The following is a 26,280-nucleotide window of genomic DNA, read 5'->3' on the forward strand; positions in this document are numbered from 1 at the left end:
GTGTAGAAAAAGTTGTGTTTTTGATAAATAGTTTAAAGGCATACAGTCAACAAATCAATCAATCAATGAATTATTAAATTAACCTGAAACTGACCAGTTTGGAAAACAGTTTATCAAAAGTCAAACTCAGTACAAGCTTTAAGTTCCCTGTCAACACATGCTTGCTTAAATATAGACATCAAACCTCAACTAACTGGACCGTACCATTTTAAATTAAAACAGGAAAGGATATCGCATCAATATAATGATTCACAAATCGAAGTGTTGTCAGCTCCCTCCTCGTTAGTGGTATCACTTATGAGGGCAGGATGATTTACATCCTCAGCATGAACACATTTAGTTAATAGAGTTTAGTGACAACATATCATTTCCTCCATAGCTCCGCCCAGCTTCAACCAGATTAGAGGTCTAATTGGTCAAAGTAATAAAAAAACGCCTGCGAGTGTGAGTCTTTAAAACCAGAGTAAGTGTGGTTGAAAAGTGAAAAGTACTACCTCAGATAACTGTATACTGTATTTCAATGTGTAGTCAGGACATTCTTCACTTTGAAAAAGTAATTGAATGATTTGAAACCACAAAAGTACAGACTCTTAAATCAAATGATAACGTGTAGTGTCCTGTTTACATGCTTCATAACGACTTAAATGCAGAATTCATTTGTCCAGCATGGGCAGTCTTTTGATAAATGAGGGTCTGCATTGAGCATTTGTCACTTTTATTAGTTACTGCTATTCCTTTGTACGAGAGCAGCAGCATTAACAGAATATACTGCGACTTGAGTTATTGAGCAGAAGCTGAGCCTTCTGTTTATCTCCCTAAAACTGCTTAACACCACCTATTCAAAGATGGTTCCCCTGAGGAAGATGCACCGCTAAAGTAGAAGAGAGGGCTCGTAAATGACAAACAATAGAGGAGTGAGTGGTGCGTCTTCCCAGGGGAACATCTTTGAATTAACTGAGGTGCACAAGCGTAAACAGTAAAGATATTCCTAAAATGGAAAGCAATCAGAAAGAGCACTTACACAACAGATTAAATATTTAACGGAATTAAATCACTCTCAGAATGAGTCACTTTCTGTGATTCAGGTGTTTATGTACATGAGGCATTTTCCGTCTGATGGAAATCTTATTCTCATTATTGGTGGAATGAAAAGTCCACTTCAAAAACACTCCTTCTAATTCTAACTGTGTTCAGGGGGGCAATTTATTTCAAATCACTATTGCTTCTGCTGGAAACGCAAATGGTCACTTTCTTGTAGCACACAGCAACATTTAAAAGCTTTCCTGAAGGGAGAATGTCGGTAAGTGTATAGTTTTAATCACAACGATTCTTCACTTTGGCTCTTTAAGTGTGTTTTCTGGTTCAGTTGAAACAAACTCAGGTCGTTTTGCCTGGTTAGTTTAGTTCATTTGGTCTGGTGTAAAAGCTGTCAATCAAACCCTGGTGCGGAACAAACCACCAAAACAAGACGGTTTGAAATGGTGGGTCTCTGTCCACTCTGGCTCTGGTGAGGTTCGATTCTGGTACAAAAAGAAAAACCAACCTCAGGATTTCAGGATAGCACATATCTAAAGCTAAACTAAAACATCTGCTGATCCTCTAGTCTGTTCAGTGAAGTGATCTAATGATGTGTATAAGGCCACATTTATAACCTATTTATGCAAATAATTTGGCAACCATGGTAACATGTGTGCGCAAATCAACCCGGTTATGTCACCTAATTAATAGGTCAAAAGCTGTTAAGACTGCTGTGCTTGTATCCGACTCGTTGTACTTAGTCAGTTCATTAAGTGCATTAAAAAGTGCGCGACAGTGATCCCACAGTAATAAGCCCCGAATCATAACGGTCTCTACCTGTTAGTCATTATTCATAACATGTGGTCCATTTGCAGTACAATAATGATGATTGTCAGTCATTTCTTCGGGAGCTCTTTGTGACACCAAAGAGCAACTTCTCAGTCACCGGAATTTGATTTCCATGTGGGGTTCAATGATGCAGGGTGATACTGGTCAAAACTGTCCAATCAACAAGTTACCTCTCGGCCTGGGTCTGTCCTAACGCTAACTCCTCCTGGTCCGTTTGTAATAGACACAGTGTGACCAGAAACCGGACCAGAACTAAAATGCAACAATGCATCATTTTCTTTCTCTTGGTCCGGACCAAATGAACTGAACTACGGGTGTGAAAACGCTCCAACACACAGGCAGCTGAGTGCAGTCAAACCAATTAGAAGAATACTGAAATGTTCAATGTGTGTGGTGTCTCCCCCTTTACAAATGTCAGATTTCCATTTTCACCGAATGTTCATAATGTGGTTCTATCTCCCAGCAGATAGCTTAGAATAAAATTGATAAAGGCACGAGAGGAATGATGAGTAAAGGCTATGATAAGTTGTGAGAAATGTGTAGCTGTGGATGATAGTTGCCTACATCACTGGCTTCCCCACAAGTTCTCTGCAGTGTTTTTTTTACTCTTCAGATATATGATTGAACACAGCGTGTGTGTTGGTGTGTGTTAGATCTCCATGAAGGAGCACCTGGAGGACAGCCTGCTGGAGTGCACCATGCAGGACCTTCTGCGCTACGATGACTACAACAACGATGGACACCTCAGCCTGCATGAGTTCTACACAGCTTTCCGTGAGTCTTCTTCCCCTTCCCTGTACTGTCGGAAAACAGAGATACAAAGTGTTTGTCCCAGAGACCATGTTATCCTGTAAAACCAGTGGTGGGCCGTCAGGGCCAGCAAGGCCTTCTCTGCTGGCCTAAATATCATCAGAATATACTATTTAATTTTTATATATGTTTTCCACAAATATGTATTAAATTATTCCCCATAGTCTATTCTCTTCATTTCATAGCTTTCCTCTTGGTTGCGCTGCTTCCAGCCTCAGATCAAGATTTGGAGGTCTGGCCTTTATGTTAGAGCTTTTATCCAATCATATGTCAGTCGTAATGTGTTGCCAGGGTCCAAGAGATCTGCCCTGAGGCCTTCAGAATCAACAGTGCGGGCGCCTGTAGTTTAAAGTGAATGGAGACCAAACTGTGGCGTTAACCAATCAGATTTCGAGTTGGGGACACGGGGCCAGCTAGAAGGCGTACGATAACGTCAGCACGTCCACGTCTTTTGATTGGATACGCACTATTGAGAGGCAGAGCTATGCAGAGCTAGCAAACTTTGAACGAGCTAATTTGTGTAGATTTCTACAAGCTGTTTTTTTTCAACCCACAATGGCTGAAGGAGGAGAAGAGATCGATTTGGTCGCAGATATAATTACAACGCCATTTTCAAGACTAACTTTTCCCAACGCTAGCGAGCCTATCACAGCCGGGAAAAGAGTTTGTCCGCCACTTTCAAATGACTAACTACGAGCGGTGCCCCCGGCTCACAGCCTCCGAGAGGCACTGCACATTGTACTGCTGGGAATGCCTGCTATTTACAACTAAATGTTTCGTACATATTAATATAACTCTGTTGTTAGGGTGATGCAACGCCCGGTTATACTGCGTTTCTGTCTACATGTATAGTTTCTAGAGCCATGGCGTCATAATGATGGTATTAAGAGGGGGAATAATTCAGGTAGGACTGTGTAGGACATCACTGAAAGCCTAGGTGTGAAGTGCACGGCCCCACTGTGTAAAACTATACGTCATACTCTGTCCCCTTTAAAAACAGTGCACTTACATTAAAGCCTATCTACATTGTCTGCTAACACTACACGCCCAGTGTGCACTGTTCTGTTAATTAGTTTGCTTTTGTTGACAAACCGTGCAAAACATATGTCACCCATGCATTTAACAACTACAAACACACAGTTTCTGTCACCACTATGTAGAGCCTGTTGACCTCCCATGCAGTCAGCCTCTCCACAGCAGCCATCTGGATAAAAAGGGTTTCAGCCACAGATAAATTGATAATTGCACACTCGCCCATGTGCCCAGACCGAGCCATGATTATAGCATCTGGAACAGCCATAATAGCCTTTGGGGTTTCGGCTGAGCGGCAGCTGAGAGCACAAACAGGCTCCACCTTATGAAGACCAATAACCACAATTCAGCTACTAATTTTTCCGTAGCATCAAAATTGCTGGACACAATGGCAACCTGCTGCAACTTTAATTAATATATATATATATTTCTCCACTTGTCTTACGTCAAACTGCAGTGAAATAACCCAAATCTTAAAACAAAATGGCGATTAAAGTCCGCTAAAGTTGATTCATCCAGCAGTTAGCTGTGGCAGGTGGCCATTTTGAAGGCTCTACCTTCAGCTTGTGCAGGTCCATTAAGCCTCACCAGTAATTTAGCCTCCTAATGACTGGTTTTAGTGGGAAGCATCCCGCTATTATTCCGTTAGACTCACCTCACCTTCCAGATGGGCAGTTAGCAGACGATGCACGGTATTTATCTACCTACAGGCCTGCCTGCAGGGTTATAGGCCGTGTTTGTCAATGCGTTTTATGTTTGACAAGCAGTTGAAAAAATGGGTTGGGACCAATAAAACAAGCTATTGATCAGATGACGCTCAAGGTTAACTGTTAGGCTGCAGAAAGGCATCACCAAGTGGGAGTCATTGTGTTTGAGCGGTGCATCTGGTGTTCTAGATAATGTTGATGGTGTTAAATTGTGTAAGATTGTGTGTGTGTGTGTGTGTGTGTGTGTGTGTGTGTGTGTGTGTGTTTTCCTGGGATGCAGTCAGTGCTCTCCCCAGTGAGCCGTCTGGGAAGCAGAGAAGCCAGGAATCACAGGTGTGTTTAGTAGGGTGGAAATTTACATTATGGTCATTAGTTTGGGAAATACAATATTAATAACCGGCCTAAATGATGTGAGAAGGTGTTTTTTCTCTGGAACATATTCCATTGATGATGCATTTGTCTGATCTCAGGTGGAATACATTTGGAGATTAATCCTTAGTCATGCTTTGGAAGCGCTATAACCCAAAACACAGTTAAAAATGTACTCTGGAATCCTTCTTTAGTTTTCCTGATTCTCCTCTGTTGACTTTCTTTATGTTCTGCAGCTTTGATGTAAGAATCAAAACCATCTGGCTGTTTCCATAAAAAGACGACTCCAGCATCCTTGTTGCTCTTACAGTCACTTGTGCTGTTAAGGAACGCTGATTGTGTTGCTTTTGTTGCCTTGTTGTCTTTGCATTATTTAGTGTATAAACCCCAACATGCACACCTCTAGACAAAGCGCTGTTCTGATGCCACACAAAGGATTTCTATTTATATATATATATATATATATATATATATATATATATATGCTGGGAGAATACTCCTGAGATGATTGCATTCTTATTGATTTATCCTCCTTAGTCTACCTTTTACAAGCCCAGCAGGTTGTTTATATGTACCTTTTTACTTTTCTCTACTGCCTCCTTGGCACCTCTGTTAAGTAGATTCTACTTAAACACCTCTTTCTTTCTCCAAGAGTAAGTATTTACAATTACATTTAAAGAATAATGCTAAAGGAATGTTACTGATGTAGTCTCAAGGATTACTAGCAATTACCAGGAGACGGCAATCACATTTACATTTGTGTCTCCGACAGTTAGATGTTGTTGTAATCAGTACAACCATGGAATACTCTTTAATTCCTAAATGATCAGTTTAATAAGTAACCAGCAGTGTGGGGTTACAGTCACACAATGATGAGAAGAGATTCAGAAAATATTTCTCTAAATCTAATATCGTAGAAAAAAGTTCTTGTAAAGCATCTTATCCTCTAGGGTTGGCAAATGTGACAATGTTGGCGCCTCTAGATCAACTGATGGGGAATTCACAATCTCTTTCGTTTTTTGGCTCTATTTGCCTTTATTGTGGCGAGAGAGTGAGCGACAGAGAGACAGAGAGAGACAGAGAGACAGAGAGAGAGAGAGAGAGAGAGAGAGAGAGAGAGAGAGAGAAGAGAGAGAGAGAGAGAGAGAGAGAGAGAGAGAGAGAGAGAGTGAGAAATGAGAGGGAAGGGATGAGGAGCAGGTAGAATAATATGGAGAGGGAGAGAGTGAGAGACAGAGAGAGAGAGAGAGAGAGAGACAGAGACAGATATACTTGCTGTTTATTAACGGTGTGTTTGATTCATTATACGTTTGAAGTAAAAGCGATTTGAATTCTACTTGATGATGGTAGTTGGGAGTTTCTAAACATTTTTCTTTTGATGGAAATTAGTGACACATTCCTATCACAAGTTCCCAGAACCTAACGTGACATCCTCCGATTGTTCTATCCGACAAGCCCAAAACCTTATATTCTATATTAATATATAATATATATATTAATGTTTCAGTGTTTTATTCTCCAGAAGGAGAACACAGGGCAGAGAAAACAGCATACTGGCTTTAGATCAGCTGTAGTTCCCTAACACTGTATGGTTCCGCAGGGCTCTGTTTCCTGTCAACGTTATTAAAGATGGGACTGCTTTTACACGTGCCCTTTGTATCCGAATTAGAACCACTGTAATTACACAATAATAAGTGTGCAGTAATTTGCCTGGAGGACGTTGCCGCTGATTCCCGACGCGAGGTGATTCACATTAACCGTTCGGTAAAGACAACAGTGAACGAGGTGATAGGTGAGCAGGCTTATTGGAGATATCTAAAGCCTGCAGATATAATATATACGGTCACACAATGTCAAAGCTCCACTGTGGGTACATGTGTCGTATATAAAGGTGCCCTGCGGTGATACATGGACTGCATTACGTATGGAGAGTAACCTTTCGTAAGTGTGCAGTCTGCAATATCTGAGCTCGACTTCATAATATTATCTTTAACACCATTACTGGACTCGTGGTGTCCTGTACAGTAGAGCTGGGCGATGTGGACGAAAAATCATATCTCAGTGTTTTTAAGGCTGCTTTACGATACAAGATGTATCTCGGTATAAATAGCCTGTATTAAATAACAATTTGGCTTATCTCTGAGAACGCTCCTGCAGTTGTTTTCATCAACAATTAAAAACCTTCGGCAGTGTGGACGCTAACAGAGAGGGGGGACGGGGTTCTGAAGAGAGAGTGAGGGAGGAGAGATGCAAATACCAGCACGGCTTCATGGGAGACACGGGTTACAGTATATCTCAAAAGTGAGTACACCCTTTAGATTTTTGCAAATATTCTGTTATATCCTTTCAGGGGATAACATTATCCTACTGAAACTTTGATATAACTTAAAGTAGTCAGTGTGCTGCTTGAATAACAGTATAGATTTATTGTCCTTTGAAAATTACTCAGTACACAGCTGTTAATGTCTTAACAGCTGGCAACAAAAGTGAGTACACCCCATAGTGAACATGTCTAAATTGTGCCCAAAGTGTCAATATTTTGTGTGACCACCATTGTTATCTAGCACTGCTTTAACCCTCCTGGGCATGGAATTCACCAGAGCTGCACAGGTTGCTTCTGGAATCTTCTTCCACTCCTCCACGACGACATCACGGAGCGCACGGATGTTGGACACCTTGCACTCCTCCACCTTCCTCTTGAGGATGCCCCACATGTGCTCAATTGGGTTTAGGTCTGGAGACATACTTGGCCAGTCCATCACCTTAACCTTCAGCTTCTTCAGCAAGGCCGTTGTCATCTTGGAGGTGTGTTTAGGGTCATTATCATGTTGGAAAACTGCCCTACGGCCCAGTTTCCGAAGAGAGGGGATCATGCTCTGCTGCAGGATGTCACAGTATATATTGGAATTCATGTGTCCCTCAATGAAATGCAGCTCCCCAGTGCCGGCAGCACTCATGCAGCCCCAGACCATGATGCTGCCACCACCATGCTTGACTGTAGGCAAAACACATTTGTCTTGGTACTCCTCACCAGGGTGCCGCCACACACGCCGGACACCATCTGACCCAAACAGGTTTATTTTGGTCTCATCAGACCACAGGACATGGTTCCAGTAACTCATGTTCTTGGATTCATTGTCTTCAGCAAACTGTTTGCGGGCTTTCTTATGCATCGGTTTCAGAAGGGGCTTCTGTCTGGGGCGACGGCCATACAAACCGATTTGATGCAGTGTGCGGCGTATGGTCTGGGCACTGACAGGCTGACATCCCACTTCTGCAACCTCTGCAGCAATGCTGGAAGCACTCGCACGTCTATTTTTGGAAACCAACCTCTGGATATGACGCTGAGCACGTGGACTCAACTTCTTTGGTCGACCCTGGCGAGGCCTGTTCCGAGTGGAACCTGTCCTGGAAAACCGCTGTATGATCTTAGCCACTGTGCTGCAACTCATTTTCATGGTGTTGGCAATCTTCTTATAGCCAAGGCCATCTTTGTGAAGCGCAATAATCCTTTTTTTCAGCCGCTCAGAGAGTTCCTTGCCATGAGGTGCCATGTTGTCCAGCATTCAGAGAGAATTGTGCCCAAAACACCAAATTTAACAGCCCTGCTTATCATTTACACCTGAATCCTTGTAACACTAACGAGTCACATGACACCAGGGCGGGAAAACAACATCATTGGGCACAATTAGGACATGTTCACTATGGGGTGTACTCACTTTTGTTGCCAGCTGTTTAGACATTAACAGCTGTGTACTGAGTAATTTTCAAAGGACAATAAATCTATACTGTTATTCAAGCAGCACACTGACTACTTTAAGTTATATCAAAGTTTCAGTAGGATAATGTTATCCCCTGAAAGGATATAACAGAATATTTGCAAAAATCTAAAGGGTGTACTCACTTTTGAGATATACTGTATGTACAGGGGTTCTGCGGAAAGCCAGTGAATGAAGTAATCTAAAAATAAAGCCCTAATTGGTATTAGAATGTCTTAAATCAAATGTTCAAGTTTTACAAATGCTTAGACATGGGATGTAGGATGCATTGTAAAATCTCTAAATAATTGGTAACATCTACTTTTTGAATTATAATTCAGCAAATGCCTCTCGCATATTAACCTCACGCAGATCTGGATATGGGAAAGATTTTGCCCTTCAATTTGTCTTAAATGTCATTCCATTGGCATTAATAAAGTTTTGAATCTAATGTACCTCCAGCTGTAGGAGTCCTGCATGTAACCCAACGTCAAACTATATCAATATAAACGGTATTGTCTCACCTATACCTTTTAGAAAGTTGACATACAGCCCAACCCGACTGTACAGAACATGCGTTCATTGAATAAACTTTTAGTAGATCATGTGTCCCTTTATTGCTGCAAGGTGGACGGTGCCATTGGAAAGCAATGCAGCATGAGAATTCAATACAACTCATCGACTTGCTTTGGTATTACAATGTTTGTTTCATTTCAAAACATGCAGCTGTTCAAATGAAATGATTCCAAGTGTAATAGCAAACTAGAAGAATCTCTTGTTGGAAGTTTTGTTTCACATTATTGAGTTTTATCTGATGTAAAGCTTGAATTATGAATATTACTATTCACTTGTCAAACACCATCGTGTCCCCGGCCCACATGTGCTGTACTATACCGGTATAATTCTATAGGGACTCTTTGTGTCCTATCTAGAGGCTCTAGAAAGGCTCTTATCTGCTAGTTGTGAATCACAAGTGGAATTCATTACACACCCGTGTCAGGATGGACACACCGCCACAGAGCTCTTAACACTTTAATTAACCGCTATTAAACTCGTGGCCTTAGTATGTTATTATGTTGAAAAACTTTGAAGTAGTTGTGTTTGATGCAGACACTTTTGGGACTGCTGGAGACCCTCCAGATCCTGCAGAGATCAGCATGAAAACTGAAAAATAAAACAATGATGGTCATGAATTCAAACTGATGCGCCCCAAAGCCGTTTTCAAATATCTGAACCGCTGGCTTTGATTATTTCACTAAACCTTCATGATTGACTCTGGGTCATCAAGCCAGCAAATTGGGAGAGCAACAGAGGAGTAAAGTAGGAAAACAGCAGAAGAAAAAAGAGCACGTGGTAGAAGTACGCAGGAGGAAGAAGATGGTGGAATGTTTTAAAGACGGGGTTGAGACAGCTGAAGGAGAAATGTGTCTTAATCTCTTTGTTTGCCACCATCATGTCTTTACATTGACAATATTAGTTTTATTTTGTGACGCATCCCTTGTAATGTTACTGAACAGTTTGTGGTTCTGCGTCTTCCTGTAGGGTTACCGATGTGGGAGCAGTGTTTTACTGTTCACTGTATCTTCATTGAAAGATGATTTTATTCAGTTTGACCGTTTTCGCTACAAATTAAAATGCTTATTGAAGTATTTAAAAATGGATGTCAAGATTGCCGTTGTCCTTATCGGATAGATTTATAAAGTGTACCTTTCTTTATTGGACTAATGGAGATTTCTTTTGAGCACATAGAGTCGTAGACCTTGTTAGTGTACGTTAAAAAACCCATTAGTTGTTCAGGTGCCACGTAATGAGCCAGTGGTCCTGCTTTTAATTTGACTGCAAAAACACACAGCTGGTGAGCATCTAATTAGGACCAGGCTTTTTTTTCTCCCCCTATTGTTCCTCCATCTTTCTCACACATGCATTTCTCTTCCTTCCAAGCTTGTTCTTCGCTTAATCTTTTCTCAACTTCCTCCACTCTGAGTCTATTTGTTTCCCATGACTCCTATTAATAGAAGAATTATGTGGATATGCTGGGCTGCTCTGGCAGGGGCGCTCAGCAGATCTGATTAATCAAGATACTGAAGTAGCAGAAATGGTGAGGAAAGTGGAGAACTGGTGTGAGGACGAGGAGAGGGGATGGAATGGAGGACGAGGAGCTAAAAGCCAGTGGTTGAAGAAGGGAGAAGAGCCTCTTCTGATTCACAGGAGGGGAAAGGGCTGTTGTTTGTAATTGGTCTGCGGGTGAGACACAAAGAGCAGCAAGTGTCAGAGAAAGGTCAACGGGTTTGTTGGTCGAAGAGAGGGACGTATACAAGTGTGAGTGGACAAGCAGTATAATGTGTATGTACTGCATATCTGTATAGGGCAACATTAAATGAAACGACATACAGTAAACAGGCTCGTTTAAATGATTAGTTTTTAATAAATGATGTATTCAGTGAAATGTCAAATACAGACATGTGGCCATGAACAGGAGCTGTGTGGCCTTACAAGAAATAATACATAAAGATGTCGGCTCACATTGATTATAAACAGAGAAAAACAAGCAAATGCACGGAACTCTGACCACACTGTGAGCAAAGTATCCATGTTATATTATTCACACATGGCATGGTATTAAAGATTAGTAGGTAATAAAAGATAATGTTGTCATAGTAAAACTTTATCAACCTCAAGGGGGCACATTTGTTTCTACCGTGTGTGAGCATTACCCGTGCCTGTGGGACATAGATGTTCCTGAACGCTACTCGGACTCAGAGATGCACACGCCAAAGCATCTATTTACGTCCTTACATACGCACTGTGTTAGGTGGGTATAAGTGCATCCCCGTCATCAGTGGGGTATTCTGAGTTGCTATGGCAGAGGGGAACTTTTTCTATTTTAGTTTTCCAGTTTTCCTAGTCTTGTTTAGCTGAATCAATTTATGACTTCCTAGAAATTACAGTACTAATTTGTTTTACCAAAAACATTGTGGGAATAAATGTAATCGCTGCCCTAATTATTTTCACAGGCAGTGCAACGTTTCAGCACTGCACAGAAGTAGTAAGGTAGACGTGCACAAAATACTGGAATTAAATCCTGAATCCCCGGTGTGGTTAGATATGAGATTAAGGTTAGGAAAAGATTGTGGTTTTCTAATTAAGTAAAGATATTGTGTCTCATGCTTCAAGTCACTGCACACCCATGTCAGGATGTGTTGTTACTGTTGCAAATGAGTTGTGCCATATAAACATCATTTGTAGGAGAGATGCTTGTCATTTCAGCGCCTACACTTGCACAAAGATTAATTTGAAATCGTATTTGAAATATTTAATTTGATTTCAGTGCAGGTTACGTAAAATGCAAACATACAGCTGGTGCAACAGCAATATATTATATATTATTCCCGCTGGGCTCGGTCTCCATTTTACACCTCTTGTATGTATCCAATGAAGCTCTAAGAAAGCCCTGATGCCTCTGCATCAAGATAATATCTTTGTGTTACTGCCTGGCGGCTCCCGTCAAGGTTTCATCTTTCATGTTTCTCAAGTTTACCCTTAATCTGCACAAATGATCTTGCTGAGATCAGATATCTTTTACAAGGAGAACCTGCTGTTCTCGTACAGCCAAGTGGGTGAGAGACCTCCAGCTAAGCTCTTAACAACAAAGTGACTTTGAACTGGAGATCTTGGAAGTTCCCACCGCAGCCACAACATAGCATTCCCTCCACTGTCTCCTCCCTTGTGCCATCTATTGTTTCCTGTCCATTTTATCTCGACCATATCCTCGTCTTTTCTCCATTTATCGTTTACTTTTTTACTGCTTTGAACACTTGTCATTGGCCCTTATCTCTCTTTACTGTTCATTGTCCTTCCTTTTCCTTTTCCTTTCCTTTCTTTCCCTCACCCCAGCCCAATCTCCCCTAGCTAGTGTCTGATGCCTCATTACCGCTCAATGGACCTTTACAGCTAATTGCCAGTGTGTGTGTGTATATGGGGCTTTCTGGCACCTTCCAAGTGCCGTGTCTGTTCCTGGGTAATTACCCAGAGTCAGGTAGCTGTAGTAACAGGCAAGGGACTGTTGAGGCTTTGGTCGCACCTTTCCATGCTGCACTGAGAGAGAGATGGATTGTGTGTGATGAAAAGATGTATTGCTGTTGTGATACGCGGTTGGTTTGCGTCTGATCTACTGTGTGTTCATCACATGAAATGATTAAAACAGCATGTTAACAGTATGTTGCATCTTTAACGAGATGTATTTCCTGTAGAAATTAGATATTTTGATGGCACATGAAGCAAACTGTGAACGGTAACATTTCAGTCTTTAGTCGATAGCATTATTTGCAGTATTGTTTTCTAGGAAGTAAGAAATTAAAGGAATCTTTGATCAGACAAAGTGTGAATAAATGTAAATTCAGCCTTATTGCAGCTCCCGGTGACCGCTTAGATCTTCTTTGTAATCAAAACATAGAAACCACGGCCGTTACACATATTACAACACATGTTGTACAGGTTTTTGCCATCTGTTGAACGCAGCAAATGTAATCATATGTTAACTCGATCAGCAATACAAAAGTGGCAACATTTGCAAATATTTGATCTGCTGTTGTATTGGATTATTTTGACCTGTAATTTGACAAATGTATCATTATATAAGTGCTTCATCGCTCAGCTTTCATCATTCATGTAAAGCCACCTGCTGGTACATGTGTCCTGCCAGGTCTGGAGTATTACCTCACACACACAGTGTACACTTATGCACGCATACATATGCATTTCACATGCAGTCATGCACACACTGTACCCTCACATACCACCTCACAGCCAGTGGTCATCCGTCCGTTCTGAATACAATAGTGAGAGGTACCCAGTGAGTCGTCATGGCAACTATGGCTGTCTTGTTTAATGCCCGACTCGTTTATTATTACAACACTTAGCTGATGCAGGTAATTCCCTGGAGGAGGGGAGCTACAGAACAATAAGCCATATGAAACCTGCGCACAAACAACAATTAAGGATGTGATTTGTGTGGTGTGAGATATAGACTATGTAATCCCAGAGTGTAACACTACAGTCAGGTAGAAATCTTTAGTACATACGAGGGGGAAACATATAAGAAGCGGAGAGCAACAATGAAAACAGTCAGATGGTTGAGGCCCTTGAAGAACCGTCTGTATCCAAATGGAAAAACATGAGTGCTCCTCAAAGGATATCTAGCCATACAGTGGGCCATACATTTGTTCTTTATGATAATACAAATACACTTAATGTGCGCAGAGAAACTATGAAGCACTCTTCAGTGAAACCCTCCAGTGAGACATCCAGGCTTTGTAAACATCTGCCAGTGTCGACGTATATATACTGTGAGTGCAACGGTGGGATAGAAAACAAAGGGCCGTACGTCTGAAGTCACACAAACCGCAGTCGAGAGGTTCACTTTGTTGCCGTCATTATCAGAATCTTGTTAACGTGGGAGATGCATTTGATCCTTGTGCTTATATGTAAGTGTAAGTGAAGCGATAGTTCGAGAGATAGGCTTTCCCTGAGTTGCAGGAGAAGATCAATGTGTCTCTCGTGTGTCTGTGCATTTAGCGTGGAGCTGGAGCCAGGACGCGATTAGCTTAGCGGTGGTAACAGCTAGCCCTGTTCTCTACCAACACTTCAGCTCATTCATTTATATTATGGGCTGTTACTTTGTGGAATCTTGTCATCAGCGTGAGCCTGCAGAGACTCTGGGTTGATCGAATCCCCTCTGGCTCCAAGGTGTACAGAGACATGTCATGGTATTCCTTTAGTCCTTGTCTTTTAATGTAACCGACAGAAATGTTTTAATTAGTTCTGAAGAAGTATAGAGTGGTTAAGGTGAATCAAACACTCCACCTGCTTGCAACCACAGACTGCTCGAACGTGATTGGTCAAAACTACTCGGACTACAAACTGAAACCAGAATCCTTCATCTGCCTTTAGAATTCATTCACATGCAGATATCCGTTTATAAAGATGAGGGCAATTATAGCTTGATATCTTCTCTTACCGCTCTATTGCGTTTGCTCGCTCCATCCAAATGTAAAAACAACAGCTGGATGTTTTGAATTAAGCCATGTTCTCTGAGGGAAATTGAAACTAATTTTAGGAAACATAGTGAATTAATAAATGAAGTAGATGAGGCAAGTTGAAGGAAAGTCGCTGCACCAAAAATCTAAATTACAACAGTGAGTAAAGCAAAAAGTGTTTAACGTCACAGATGGATGATGTATAAAGCTGTAACAGTTGCGGACACATTTTCTCTTCTAAAAAGTATATTCATTAAATCCTGAAGTGCAGTTGAGGTTACCATTGTACTTCTCGCGCAATAAGATCAATTAAAAATAATCAGCCGCGAGCATGTTGCAGCCACAGATTGGGCCTTAATGTATCTCATCATTTAAAAACGTTAACCGTTGTGTAGTCACCAACAGGATATTTGAACATTTCGAGTATATATTGATATACTTCACATGACTCTTTTAGTAAGTTGGAAAAGACTTAATCTAAATCAAGCCCCTAAATTGGGACGCTCTCAGCAGGATGTCTTTTTTGAGGAAGAACAAAGAGGGAGAGTTAGACAAATGCCTGCCCTGCCTTGGGTATGTTAAACATGGTGCAATAAAGCAGTAGTTGCACTTGTAATTCACTCCACTGTGCGACTCGCAGAAGCTGAGTAATCTGAGCCTTCTAAGTGCAGATCGTGTTGTAATGGGGGAAAAGTGTCACGGTACATCTGGAACTTCATTTAAGTCTCATTAAGACGTAGCTTCTCATTGGTGACACACTCACTGTTCTCCCTGATATCTAATATCACTCATAATTACATATGCTGAAAATCCCATCCAACTCCCGCTTCTCCAGTTTCCCTCATCTGTCTATCCTTCCTTCGTTTCCACCACTTTAATTTCATCTTTACGTCTGTAATTAGCCATAGAGATGTAAATCCATGCTCTGCAGGGACTCAAAAGGGGCTTCGCTTTGACCTATTACCCTTTATGACATTTATTTTCTGCCCCCCCCTCCCCCCCCCCCCCCCATCTCTTTGCAGCTTTCTTACTTCAATGTTTCCCCCTCTCTCTTTCTTTTGCAACCGACGGGTCCCGAGGGCAGCAAGTGTGTTCCAACGCTTCATAATTCACAGGCAGCAGCCCACAGGCTGTTAGTGGCGCAGCATGTGGTCTGCTTTTATCTCCCTCCTCTAACTCCGTCTCTGGCGAGGAAATAATTAATTATCATGCCTCCATTGATTTGTTCTTGCTCCTTCCTCTTTGGTGGAACAATCCCCTACTTTCTCCCTATGTTTTCTTCTTGGTTGAATTTCAAGTGTGTGTCCATATAGATGTGTGTTTGCTTCATCGTTTGTGTGTGCTCGAAGAGGAGTCGTACGATTCCTCCTTTTTTTTTCTCCCCCCCCCCCCACCTCATCTCCTCAACGAAATCCCCTCCAGCATCCACCTTCATCAGCTTTGAAAATGTTCTCTCAGAACAAAGGAGATAAACACGGCAGGAAAAGGAAAAAAAGAATAGAGCAGCAGATTCATAGAACAAAAACAAAAAAAAACACCCCAACAAGGTTAGAGTACAACCACATAATCCGTTTTGGCTGGATAACCTCAGCTTCTGGGTGCTCTGCTGTTAGCAGTAAGAAATATTTCCCATAGATGCTCTCAGAGGGGAGCGTTGTGTTGTCTTCTTCGGGCCAACATCTGTTCTGTGTAAATCATCGGCGAGGGGGTCCAGATGGCTTGGTTATAGTAAAAGGTTATATTTTAACAAGAGTTGTTTTTGTCTCCTGCTTGTGCCGTGGAACTGACGGGCTGACGTCACTAAGCTCAACTCAACAAACAAGGCGACACACACTCACATCTTATAAAGGGATGAAAGAGTGGAACCGGGTAAAGCAGGGAAAGAATGAGAGTACAAGTGAGGAGTGGTGGCTCCCAGCTGAAATGCTTATATTGTAAACAGCTAAATTGCACACATCCAAAACCCAAACAAACACCTCAGGGGGCTATTCATTTCAGTTCCTCCATATTCAAAAGGATGAAACTGTGTTTTAGAGTAAGGACTACAAATGCAAAGGAGTTGCAGAAAAGTCGCTGATGTTAGCTTAGTGATGCAGCCGGTTTACATGTGTCTGCAGGAGAGAGAAAGGGATTCTGGGAGAAGCCAAAAGGAGTCAGACAGAGATGGAGAGGGTTTAGAAGAGCAGATGATGCATAATTACATGTTTCCACACGTTTGTCAAGTGCAAGAGGAGTACACAGGTGGGGTAAGGCAGCAGGGGAAGGGGAAGAGACGAGGGGGGTGGAGCGAAAAGAGAGGAGAAAAACAAGAGTAGGTAATACGCAGTTGATGTGGAGGGTTTGAGAGATGACGAGGACGGAGGCAGGTGGAAGAGAGGATGAAGAGTGCGTAAGGTAGAAACACAAAGCTGGGACTGGCGGGGGAAGAGGAAGGGTGAACGGCAGGTGGGATGGACACGGAAGATCACATGCACACCCTTTCACTGTCTTTACACACGTTCACAGCAACAGTAACTCTCGAGTGAATGAGTCACACTCCCTCTGGACTGTCATGTTGGCAGCATTTGGCTGTTGTGAATGTGTCTTATATGGTAAATATTGCACTCCAACAAGCAAGCAGACCTTCTTACTTTATTTACTTCAAGGTCTAGATTCAATAAGGAAACGTAATCATTCATATTAGGATCTGTGGCACACTGCAGGTATTCAAACATGTCATTTGTAAGGAAATAAATCCACAACAAACAGCATGACTCGACAAACACCAAGCACAAGGAAACTGCAAAAAAAAAAGCAAGTTTTACCAATAGCATTTCTCACTTAATTACAAATATCATCTTTGTTATTGAGACAGCTCAGAAGTGACAACTGAAGCGTTGTGTGTAAGATCCTGTGTGGTTGAGTTGCTGGGGATTTAATGGAAAACCAAGAGATTAGTTTTCGATTAGTTTTCTTACAGCTTCCATGCAGTAAGCCTGAACCTTCCTGATCTGTTAGAATTGCATTGCTCCTTTAAAAGCAGCCACACTTGCAGCCAATATCATTTAGCGAGACCCAGAGTTCATTGTTCAGCAGACCTTGAAAGTGCAACTTTGACATCTTCAGAAAGCTGAAACAGTCAAACATTTTGAGATGCGAGTGCGATGGAGAGATTAGGTGAAGATGGAGGAGCAGGTAATCCCAAACCTCTCAAGTCCTTATTCTCAGGGGTGAGGTCTGATTCTGCGGCTCAGCTCCGTGTTGCTCTCTCCCAGCAGAGTGGTTGTGTTAGCACAATATCTCCTGTGGCAACACAACCCAGCCTTCTAAACAAACATGCGCTGAGCTGGCTTCAGGGTTAATACTCAGGCTTTTTTGTAACAAAATGATGCAGCGTGCTTTTTTTGTTTTTGTGCACGTGGAACACCTTGATGTGATGTTGTACTGCACAGCAGACATTCAGAGGCGTTTGAGTTTGATGCCTCCATGTCATGAACACAGCTACAGTATGACTGCTTTGCCCTCAAGCACGAGAGATGAGAATCCAATAAGGGTTTTTACTTTCCCAAATTTCAATGTCTGTGACAAACGAGTCACTTTGACTCAATTCTGAAAACATTTATAGTTAACAGGGCACAAATAATGCAGCTCTCTCTATGGCCTCCTATAAACCGAGGTCCAAATGATGCTCCAGCCGTGAGCAAGGAACACACTGAGATGACACACACATGTGTGCGTGTCGGGCCACACAATGAACACAAGAAGGCGGAGAACATACTGTATATTAAAGTAAAGTAAGGGGATAACAGTTGTGATGAGCTGTTGCAGCCTGTGACTATATATAAAGTTTACCGCCTGATGAAGGTCTTTGACGGACACTTAGCTGCGTCTGTAGTACATGTTGTGCTGACGGCATGTGGATCCAGCACTTTTCCCCACACGTTCAAGAGAAAGATCAGACGCTAAAGAGAAAAGCCAGAAAGAGAATTTTGGACAAATTCAGAGGTGTCATGCTTTTTAAAATATTGTTTACATCTCATAATAGACACAAAGGTCTGAATCAGCTTTTTGGGCGAGCTTATATTATGCAATCATTTTGCAGCATGCAGAGTTGTTGGATAAAAAACTATACCTGTGGTCAAACTGCTCACACATGCATTGTTAGTGTGTGTGTGTGTGTGTGTGTGTGTGTGTGTGTGTGTGTGTGTGTGCGGGGCAAACATTAACATATAACAAGTTCCGTGAACACACACTGTCACGGTTTGCTTGAGGTCAGATCCGTATGTAAAGGTTCCATTTCGGGATCAAGTCCACGTCCTTCTCGCTTTGCGTCTCCAGCGTCTGTGCTGCACATATATAATGTAATCATTAAGCTTGCAGGAATTTAGCCTGAAAACTTTCATAATTATTTTCAAAACTCCTGCCATGCTTGGAGGATCCATAATAATTTAATAGTGTGGTGGTGTGTGCATGTGGTAGACAAACCTTATTCTCTCATAATTCATTGCACAGTAGGCAGAGTGAGAGTACTCCGGGGGAAAATACGGAGCAATTAATCAACTTCATCAACTCATCAGCGGCTTTTTAAAAAAAACTCTGTTAGTGGTTATAATGGTGCCATGTTACAATGCCTGGTTGGTTTACTTTCCTGCTAATTAATCAGCCGACATTTTACTAAGGTGTGAAAGAAAGAAGGAAATATATTTCACACTGGTGAAACTGGTGTATTTTTAAGATTTAATGAAGGTTTGTGGTATGAGAGCAGTCGTGTTATTAAATCTGTTCAGAGACGCCAGCATTATAAAGTAAGAATAGGTCATGTTTTACATCATATGCATATATTCAGGTTTTAACATGAGTCAGTTGTTATTTAAAAAATAAAAGGCTTTTTCCAATTATCTTGCGTGTAAGACTAAAGTAAATGAGCCTCACAGAAATGTGCAGGAACTGTCACTCAACTCTATTAATCTACATATTTTGAGTCATAACTCTACAAAGTCAAGGGCTTTTCATTAGATAATAAATAATCCCAACATCAGAGCCAAGTAGATGTTTTTATTTCAGTGACACTCTGAAGGACATTCTCTTAAAGGAAAGTATTTATTAGGATCTTTAAGGTCTTCAGTATTTAACTGTCGGGTTCATGGTTAAATGTTTGTTTTATATATTTATGTAGTACCTCCTTTACTCACGCTCATAATAACTGTTTTAAAGAGCACATCACTTTTACATTTCTTCTATATCACTAGAGCAGACTTGTCTTGGTTTGGGCTTGGATATCACAAGATGACGTGGGTGTTTTATAAGGCAGGGAGGGTGTAACAGATATATTTTGCTATTGAAAAATCCAATATTGTAACATTACCTATAATAGCTTATTACACCCAAGTGATAGCTTAGTCATCATATAGCCCAGGGGTGTCAAACATGCGGCCCGGGGGCCAAAACCGGCCCGCCAGAGAGTCCAATCCGGCCCGATGGGATGACTTGTGTAAAAAGTAGTTGTTTTGATCATAAAGTAAAATACTGTTCCAGATACCTGTGACAAAATGCTTTGTGCCTTTGTAGATACACTGTGATCTGTAAGTTGTAACACACTTGTGTAAATGATAAACTGATGTTGAAATTGCACCTTTTTTTTCTTAAGAAATTTCAGGTTGTTCATAATGTTTTGTAAAAAGATAAAATTAGAACAGTTTCAGAATGTACTTTTTGGCACTAAAACGAAGGGAAACATTTGGAGTTGTGGTTATTTAAAGGTTATTATGCTCTGATGTTACTGCTCCGGCCCACTTGAGATCAAATTGTGCTGCATGTGGCCCCTGAACTAACATGAGTTTGACACCCCAGATATAGCCCAACACTACTTGGTTGCAAAGGTGGCGACATCAGAGATCTTTAGCTTGGATTATAAGTGACTCCGATACTTGCCCCCCCCCCGATGTCTGGGAACTTGTCCTACAGTGTACACGGTGCTGGAGCTGCCGTGTGTTTTAGTGATTTGAAGTGATACATGCTGTAACCCTGAGGTGTTGTTAAGCAATTCAGCTGCAATTTCCAAGTGTTAACCCACTTAGAATTATTATATCTTCCTATTCTTGAAATGTATTTAACTGATGGCACAAATGGTGATATTCATCACTTTATGAAACGGTGACCTTCCTGCAGTACCAAAGCAGGACAGATGAACATCATTCGTACGACTTTGTCCTCTGGAATCTTATGTGGAACGTGGATTGTTGGAACAGGTGTGAGCTTCACATGGACAACCTAGTTTCTGAACTTTAGTAGCATGCACAGGACTGTGAGGCTAGATAAGTGTTTTTAATGTGTCACACTGTAAAACAGCACTCAGTCAACGCAAACATAGAACTTCGTTCCGGCACTTTCTTTGAGAGTTAATACAATAGAAACGATCTTTGACCGCTTCCTTTGTCTCTGCAGATGTAGTCTCATTAGCTTGGGCTTTTATCTCACATTTAGCCTTGTCAAACATTGAACTCTCTTTCTCTCTGAAGAAACAAAAAAGATAACCTCTCTAAATTGCACTGAATCAAAAACAAATTCTAAATACAGTATTATCATTTTGCTTTCACCATTTCACCACTCTGAAGCAGATACTCCATTGACCTCTTTAACCTTGGAGTGGTGTTCATGGGAAATGAACTCTCATGAGAGGTTCATGAAAGAAAATGATTGGTCTTTCTATTCCTCTGTCCTGCAGCTCTATTCACACTATTGTTGTTTAAAGCGTGCGTGTGTCTGCAGCAGAACATTTTCATAGATTTTTCCTGCACATAAACTGAGATGCTTTTATCTTTACACATACATTCCTGCATCCAGTCCTTCACGCACATACAGCTCTCAGTCTCATTGAGCATTCTGTCTCTATCGAGCCGGGCCCTCAGGTCAGGTCAAGCTGTGGCTCCTGCAGTGCAGAGTTCTGCTGCAGACCACTAATCTCTCTTACCCTCCTCCTTCCTAAGCTGAAAGACCACTTAGACAACCCCGTCAGAAAATGCTTTGGTAGTTTACAGTAGATAGAGGCGGAGTATGGGGGGCTCCTTTTTGTTTCCTTAAAGATGAAAGATTATCCAGATTGTCAGAGATCTTATGCTGCTATCAGATGAGAGTATCGCTTTAATGAATTGGGTCATCCGGCCAAATGAAGTGTGCGAGATTAGCTCCAGACCGTCAGCTTGTTTCCATTAAGCCTCTCGGTGCAGGATGACTTTTTTTGGCCTTTGAGACTTAAAATGTTTTATCAAACCAAAGGGTGTGAAGATCACATTTTATCCAAGCTGAGTCTCGAACTGGATTTTTTTCTATCATATCTATTCTTTTTTTTTAAATTTTAAATCTTTTTTCAGACTGAATACATTCAAATGGATCGCCACATGGAGGTTATACGATCCGCCGATTGTGCCTGCAAGCAAATCTTGTTTTTAACTTTATTTAGAATGTTTAATACCATACACCTTTAATTATACTTATTAGTTTGGAGCATGGACAAGCTTTAACACCAAACAAAGTTGCTAATTAGCTCATCGACAGATGAAAAAAAATGCTTATACAATTTAAAATGAAAGTCAAAACAAAACATTTTGTTAAACATGCTTTAGATATTTTACAGCAAATACAATTTCAACTTTAAGGAATTTTGAAAGTGCTCTGCAAAGGCTTTTTCTCGTATTGGTCCTGAAGCTCTATTATATAAAACATGATGGACTACAAGCTTTCTTTCATCTCTTTAAATGCAATTTGATAATGCCAGAGGGTCGCAGTATCTTTGACCTTCAGGAGTCATAAAGCAAGAAATATTGAAAACGCTGTAAAGAGATGACTTGCAGTGTGACACGCTTAGAAGAAATTATTTGTAACTTTAGGCTTGGCATTAACGCGACTTTGCAGAAAAGGTTAATGATTCTGTTTTCAAATGACAAACCTGGCTGTGAGCGACAAAATAACACTCAATGTATAGTAAAAGTTAGTATCTGCAGATTTTAGAGGTCTACCACTTTGGTAAACATGCCTGTGAACCCTCCAGGAAATTAAATGTGTTCCTTTTCCACACAGGTTACTCCTGCCCTTAGGGATTGGATGACACAGTAAAGAGTGTTCTGCTTTGTCGTTACCAAACTGATGCTTATTATTGAGCCTCGCCCTCTGTAAATCCACTGCCACCTTGCAATAAGCTCAGGTACTTAGCAGCAACACCCACCTCAGAAATGAGCTCTAATGTCAGCAGCCTGTTCCTGCAAAATTGGTCTTTAAGTTATGCAGGGGGAGACAATTGTTCCCTTTAAATGGCCTGGGAAGCCTGCAGTTCTAGGATGACTGGTAGATATCCTGATTGATACATATTGTTGACAACAGCAGGGTTATTTCTGTATGCTGGAGAAGTATGTTATTATAGTCTGCCGATGGCATTTACATTTTTGTTGGCTTTTTAAACCTGCGATTTTCCAAAAAGACAGGAGTGCAATTTATCTGTCCATCGTGTCTCACTGTCGTTCTGTTCTGGGAAATGCTCGAAGTTGTTTTTCATAAAGCAAAGAGGTACCACATTATCATCCACTCACCATAAACTAGCTTCTTATTTTATTTTAATTCAGGGGCAGATTGTTTCACAAATAACGATGCAGCTGCTGTGAAGTGAAGTATTCTCAACCTTATTGTTTAAATGCGTATGCAGCCGCAGAAGCCGAGTCAGGGAGCCAGATCTCCTGCCAAATTGCTGCTCCTCGCTTATTAATACAGCATGGAACACGTTGTTTTAGAAGACGGCTTCCTGCACACACTCCTCCGATGCACTTCCTCAACTCGCTCCCTCTCTGGCTTGTCTTTGTGATCCTAACGAGGGCTGTTCGCTGCCTAGTTAAGGGGCCCTACTGGAGAAGAAGCACCATCGTGGCTTTGCTAGCAAGTTGAGAGACAGCCAAGCAAGGAAGCACTTTCAGTAAAACAACAGTGGAGAGAGAGAGAGAGAGAGAGAGAGAGAGAGAGAGAGAGAGAGAGAGAGAGAGAGAGAGAGAGAGAGAGAGAGAGAGAGAGAGAGAGAGAGAGAGAGAGAGATAGAGAGAGAGAGAGAGAGAGAGAGAGAGAGAGGCAGATTAAGACCAGGGTAAAAAAGCAAATAGTGGGAATGAAGACTGACAGTCAGTCAGAGAGTCACAGAGATACAAAAAAAAAAAGAGAGAGACTCTGAGAAGGACAAAGACGGAGAAATAGCCAAGAATGCAAACAAAGCATCAGAGAGAAGATGATACGGTGGGTGGAGGAGAGAAAGAGGCAGACTGTACCTGTGGAGGAGATTAAGGGTCTGCATCCAGTGTGATTAATGAGCTGGCCGCTGATTGCTCATCCCCATCTCCCTCCCATGAATAATCACCACCCCGGCACTCTCTGAGAGAGGGCTTAAGTTATTCCATGCGTCTGTGTGTGTGTGTGTGTGTGAGTGAGATAATAAGTGCATACGCGTACATAACGGATAAGACATGAGTGTTTATGAGAGACAGTAAACGGGTATGTATGTACAATATGTGATGTGATATGTATAGAATTAACTGCCCAAGAGTGCAGAGTTATTGATTGAATAAGAACATGTGAGTGCATGTCCACTATGATATACAACATGACATTAATTCAGCGTGTCAGTGTGTTTTGAAACATGGATGATGTAGAGAGCAGTCCTCGTACTGAATGCACAGTGAGTGACACACCGAGTTCATTTGTACACACTGTGGGCTCTCAGTGGGAGTCCTGTCTCCCTACATGTACTGTACAAACCCGCCACACGACATTAGCAGTCGTGCAGTACTACTGTTCAGTATTAGAGATCACGTTCTCAGTATAAATCAGTTGTATTACGTAAACTAAGCATCTTTAAATTGAGTTAGTCTCTGCTTGAGCACACACGCAGAGCTTTATCTGTACTGTTTGTATTGAGGTAGCTGTCCTTTTAATATCTGTGGTTTTATTAAACCAATTTGGGCAGTGATGCAAATCAGTGAGCAGGCTCAATGCTAATATTGGTTTGTGAGGGTTTTTGCTCAAAGTGATGTACTACCTTTACAGGTAATTAATTCACTGGATGAGCCAGAAAAGTGACATGACTCTCTGCTTATCTCATCTATACAGTTTCAATACAATGTTCCCAAACATCTGGGATACTTCTGTAAAGCAATACACTGTATAGAGGTTGTAATATTAAATTACATACATTCTTAATACCCAGTGTTTGAAACGTCAAACACACTCTCTCACTCTCTCTCTCGCTCTCTCTCTCACTCTCTCTCTCCCTATCTCTCGCTCTGTCTCTCTCTCTCTCTCTCTTTGTCTCTCACTCTCACTCACTCTCTCTCTCTCTTTATCTCTCGCTCTGTCTCTCTCTCTCTCTCACTCTCTTTATCTCTCGCTCTGTCTCTGTCTCTCTCTCGTTCTCTTTATCTCGCTCTCTCTCTCTCTCTCTCTCTCTCTCTCTCTCTCTCTTTATCTCTCGCTCTTTATCTCTTGCTCTGTCTCTCTCTTTGTCTCTCACTCTCTCCTCTTGTTCTCTCTCTCTTCTCTCTCTCTTTGTATCTCTATCTCACACTCTCTCTCTCTATCTTGTTCTCTATCACTTCTCTGTCGTCTTTATCTTCTCTATCTATCTCTATTCTTTATCTCTCTCTCTCTCTCTCACTCTCTCTCTTTATCTTCTCTCTCTCTCTCTCTCTCTCTCTCTCTCTCTCTCCTCTCTCTCTCTCTCTCTCGCCTCAGGAGGTAGAGCAGGTCATCCATTAAACACAGGGTCGGTTCTGTCCACATGTCAAAGTGTCTTTGAGCAGGATACACTGTACCTATACCCTATCTCCATCGCCACTGCGATTTGTGTGTGTGTGTGTGTGTGTGTGTGTGTGTGTGTGTGTGTGTGTGTGTGTGTGTGTGTGTGTGTGTGTGTGTAAATTAGTGGCACATTGTAAAACGTTTTGAAACTCGAGTTTAAAAGTATTCTTTTAGTAAGTAGATGTACTTTATATATGCATTTGTACACCTGCATCTTTCTCACTTATATAAGCTGAAGTTGATGCATAAATGCGACCTACCTTTGTAGGCGTCCCCATGCATCACACTATGAAGCATTAGGACTTAAGCCACACCATTGAAAACACAAAGCATAAAGTTGTACTTTTGATATGTTCTCACTCAACAGTCCACGCCGTCGCCATTACTTGTGTGTGGTTTTTTGTTTTGTCCAAATCGTTGCTCTCCACGTACTATAAGATCAAAACTGTAACATGTATCAAAAGTGTGGGCCAGCCCTAATGGCTTCCAAGCATTTTTCCTGATGTGACGATCCAGTGAAAGATGATGACAGATGCCAGCATGTGTCCCTGTGATTGGAAGTGCACTCTGTGGTGTGTAACCTGTGTTTAACCACAACCTGACACACAGTACTATTGTGCTGCATTGCCTGGTGGTCTAAGATTGCCTGTTGTCATGCCTTTGGAGTAGTTGCATAGCAACAATGAGAAAATCCATTTTGTTGTCTGTTAAAATGTGCCTTTAGTTGAGGGCGAACCTAAGTGCAAAAACGTCATGAGTTACTCTGAATCGCACAAGTCTCCCCTGCTAAGTACTGTAGTTTGGCAGCTTTGTAGAAACATGTAGGAAATATAAAGGCTGGGAAATCAAGTCCACTTCCTGTAGCAGCTGCTTTCCACTCAGTGATGAGCTTAATGA

General features: G+C 41.5%; 1 protein-coding gene across 1 annotated transcript in view; it reads left to right on the forward strand.

The window, feature by feature from the left end:
- fstl4 (follistatin-like 4) overlaps window positions 1-26,280 on the forward strand; it is a 184,693-nt gene that overhangs the window by 125,335 nt on the left and 33,078 nt on the right. The window contains exon 6 of the mRNA XM_029449037.1: window positions 2,520-2,640. Coding sequence (XP_029304897.1) covers window positions 2,520-2,640 — 121 coding nt within the window. The remainder of the gene's footprint in view (window positions 1-2,519; window positions 2,641-26,280) is intronic.

Source organism: Cottoperca gobio, chromosome 14 (genome assembly GCF_900634415.1).
Source record: "Cottoperca gobio chromosome 14, fCotGob3.1, whole genome shotgun sequence".
Classification (NCBI taxonomy): Eukaryota; Metazoa; Chordata; class Actinopteri; order Perciformes; family Bovichtidae; genus Cottoperca; species Cottoperca gobio.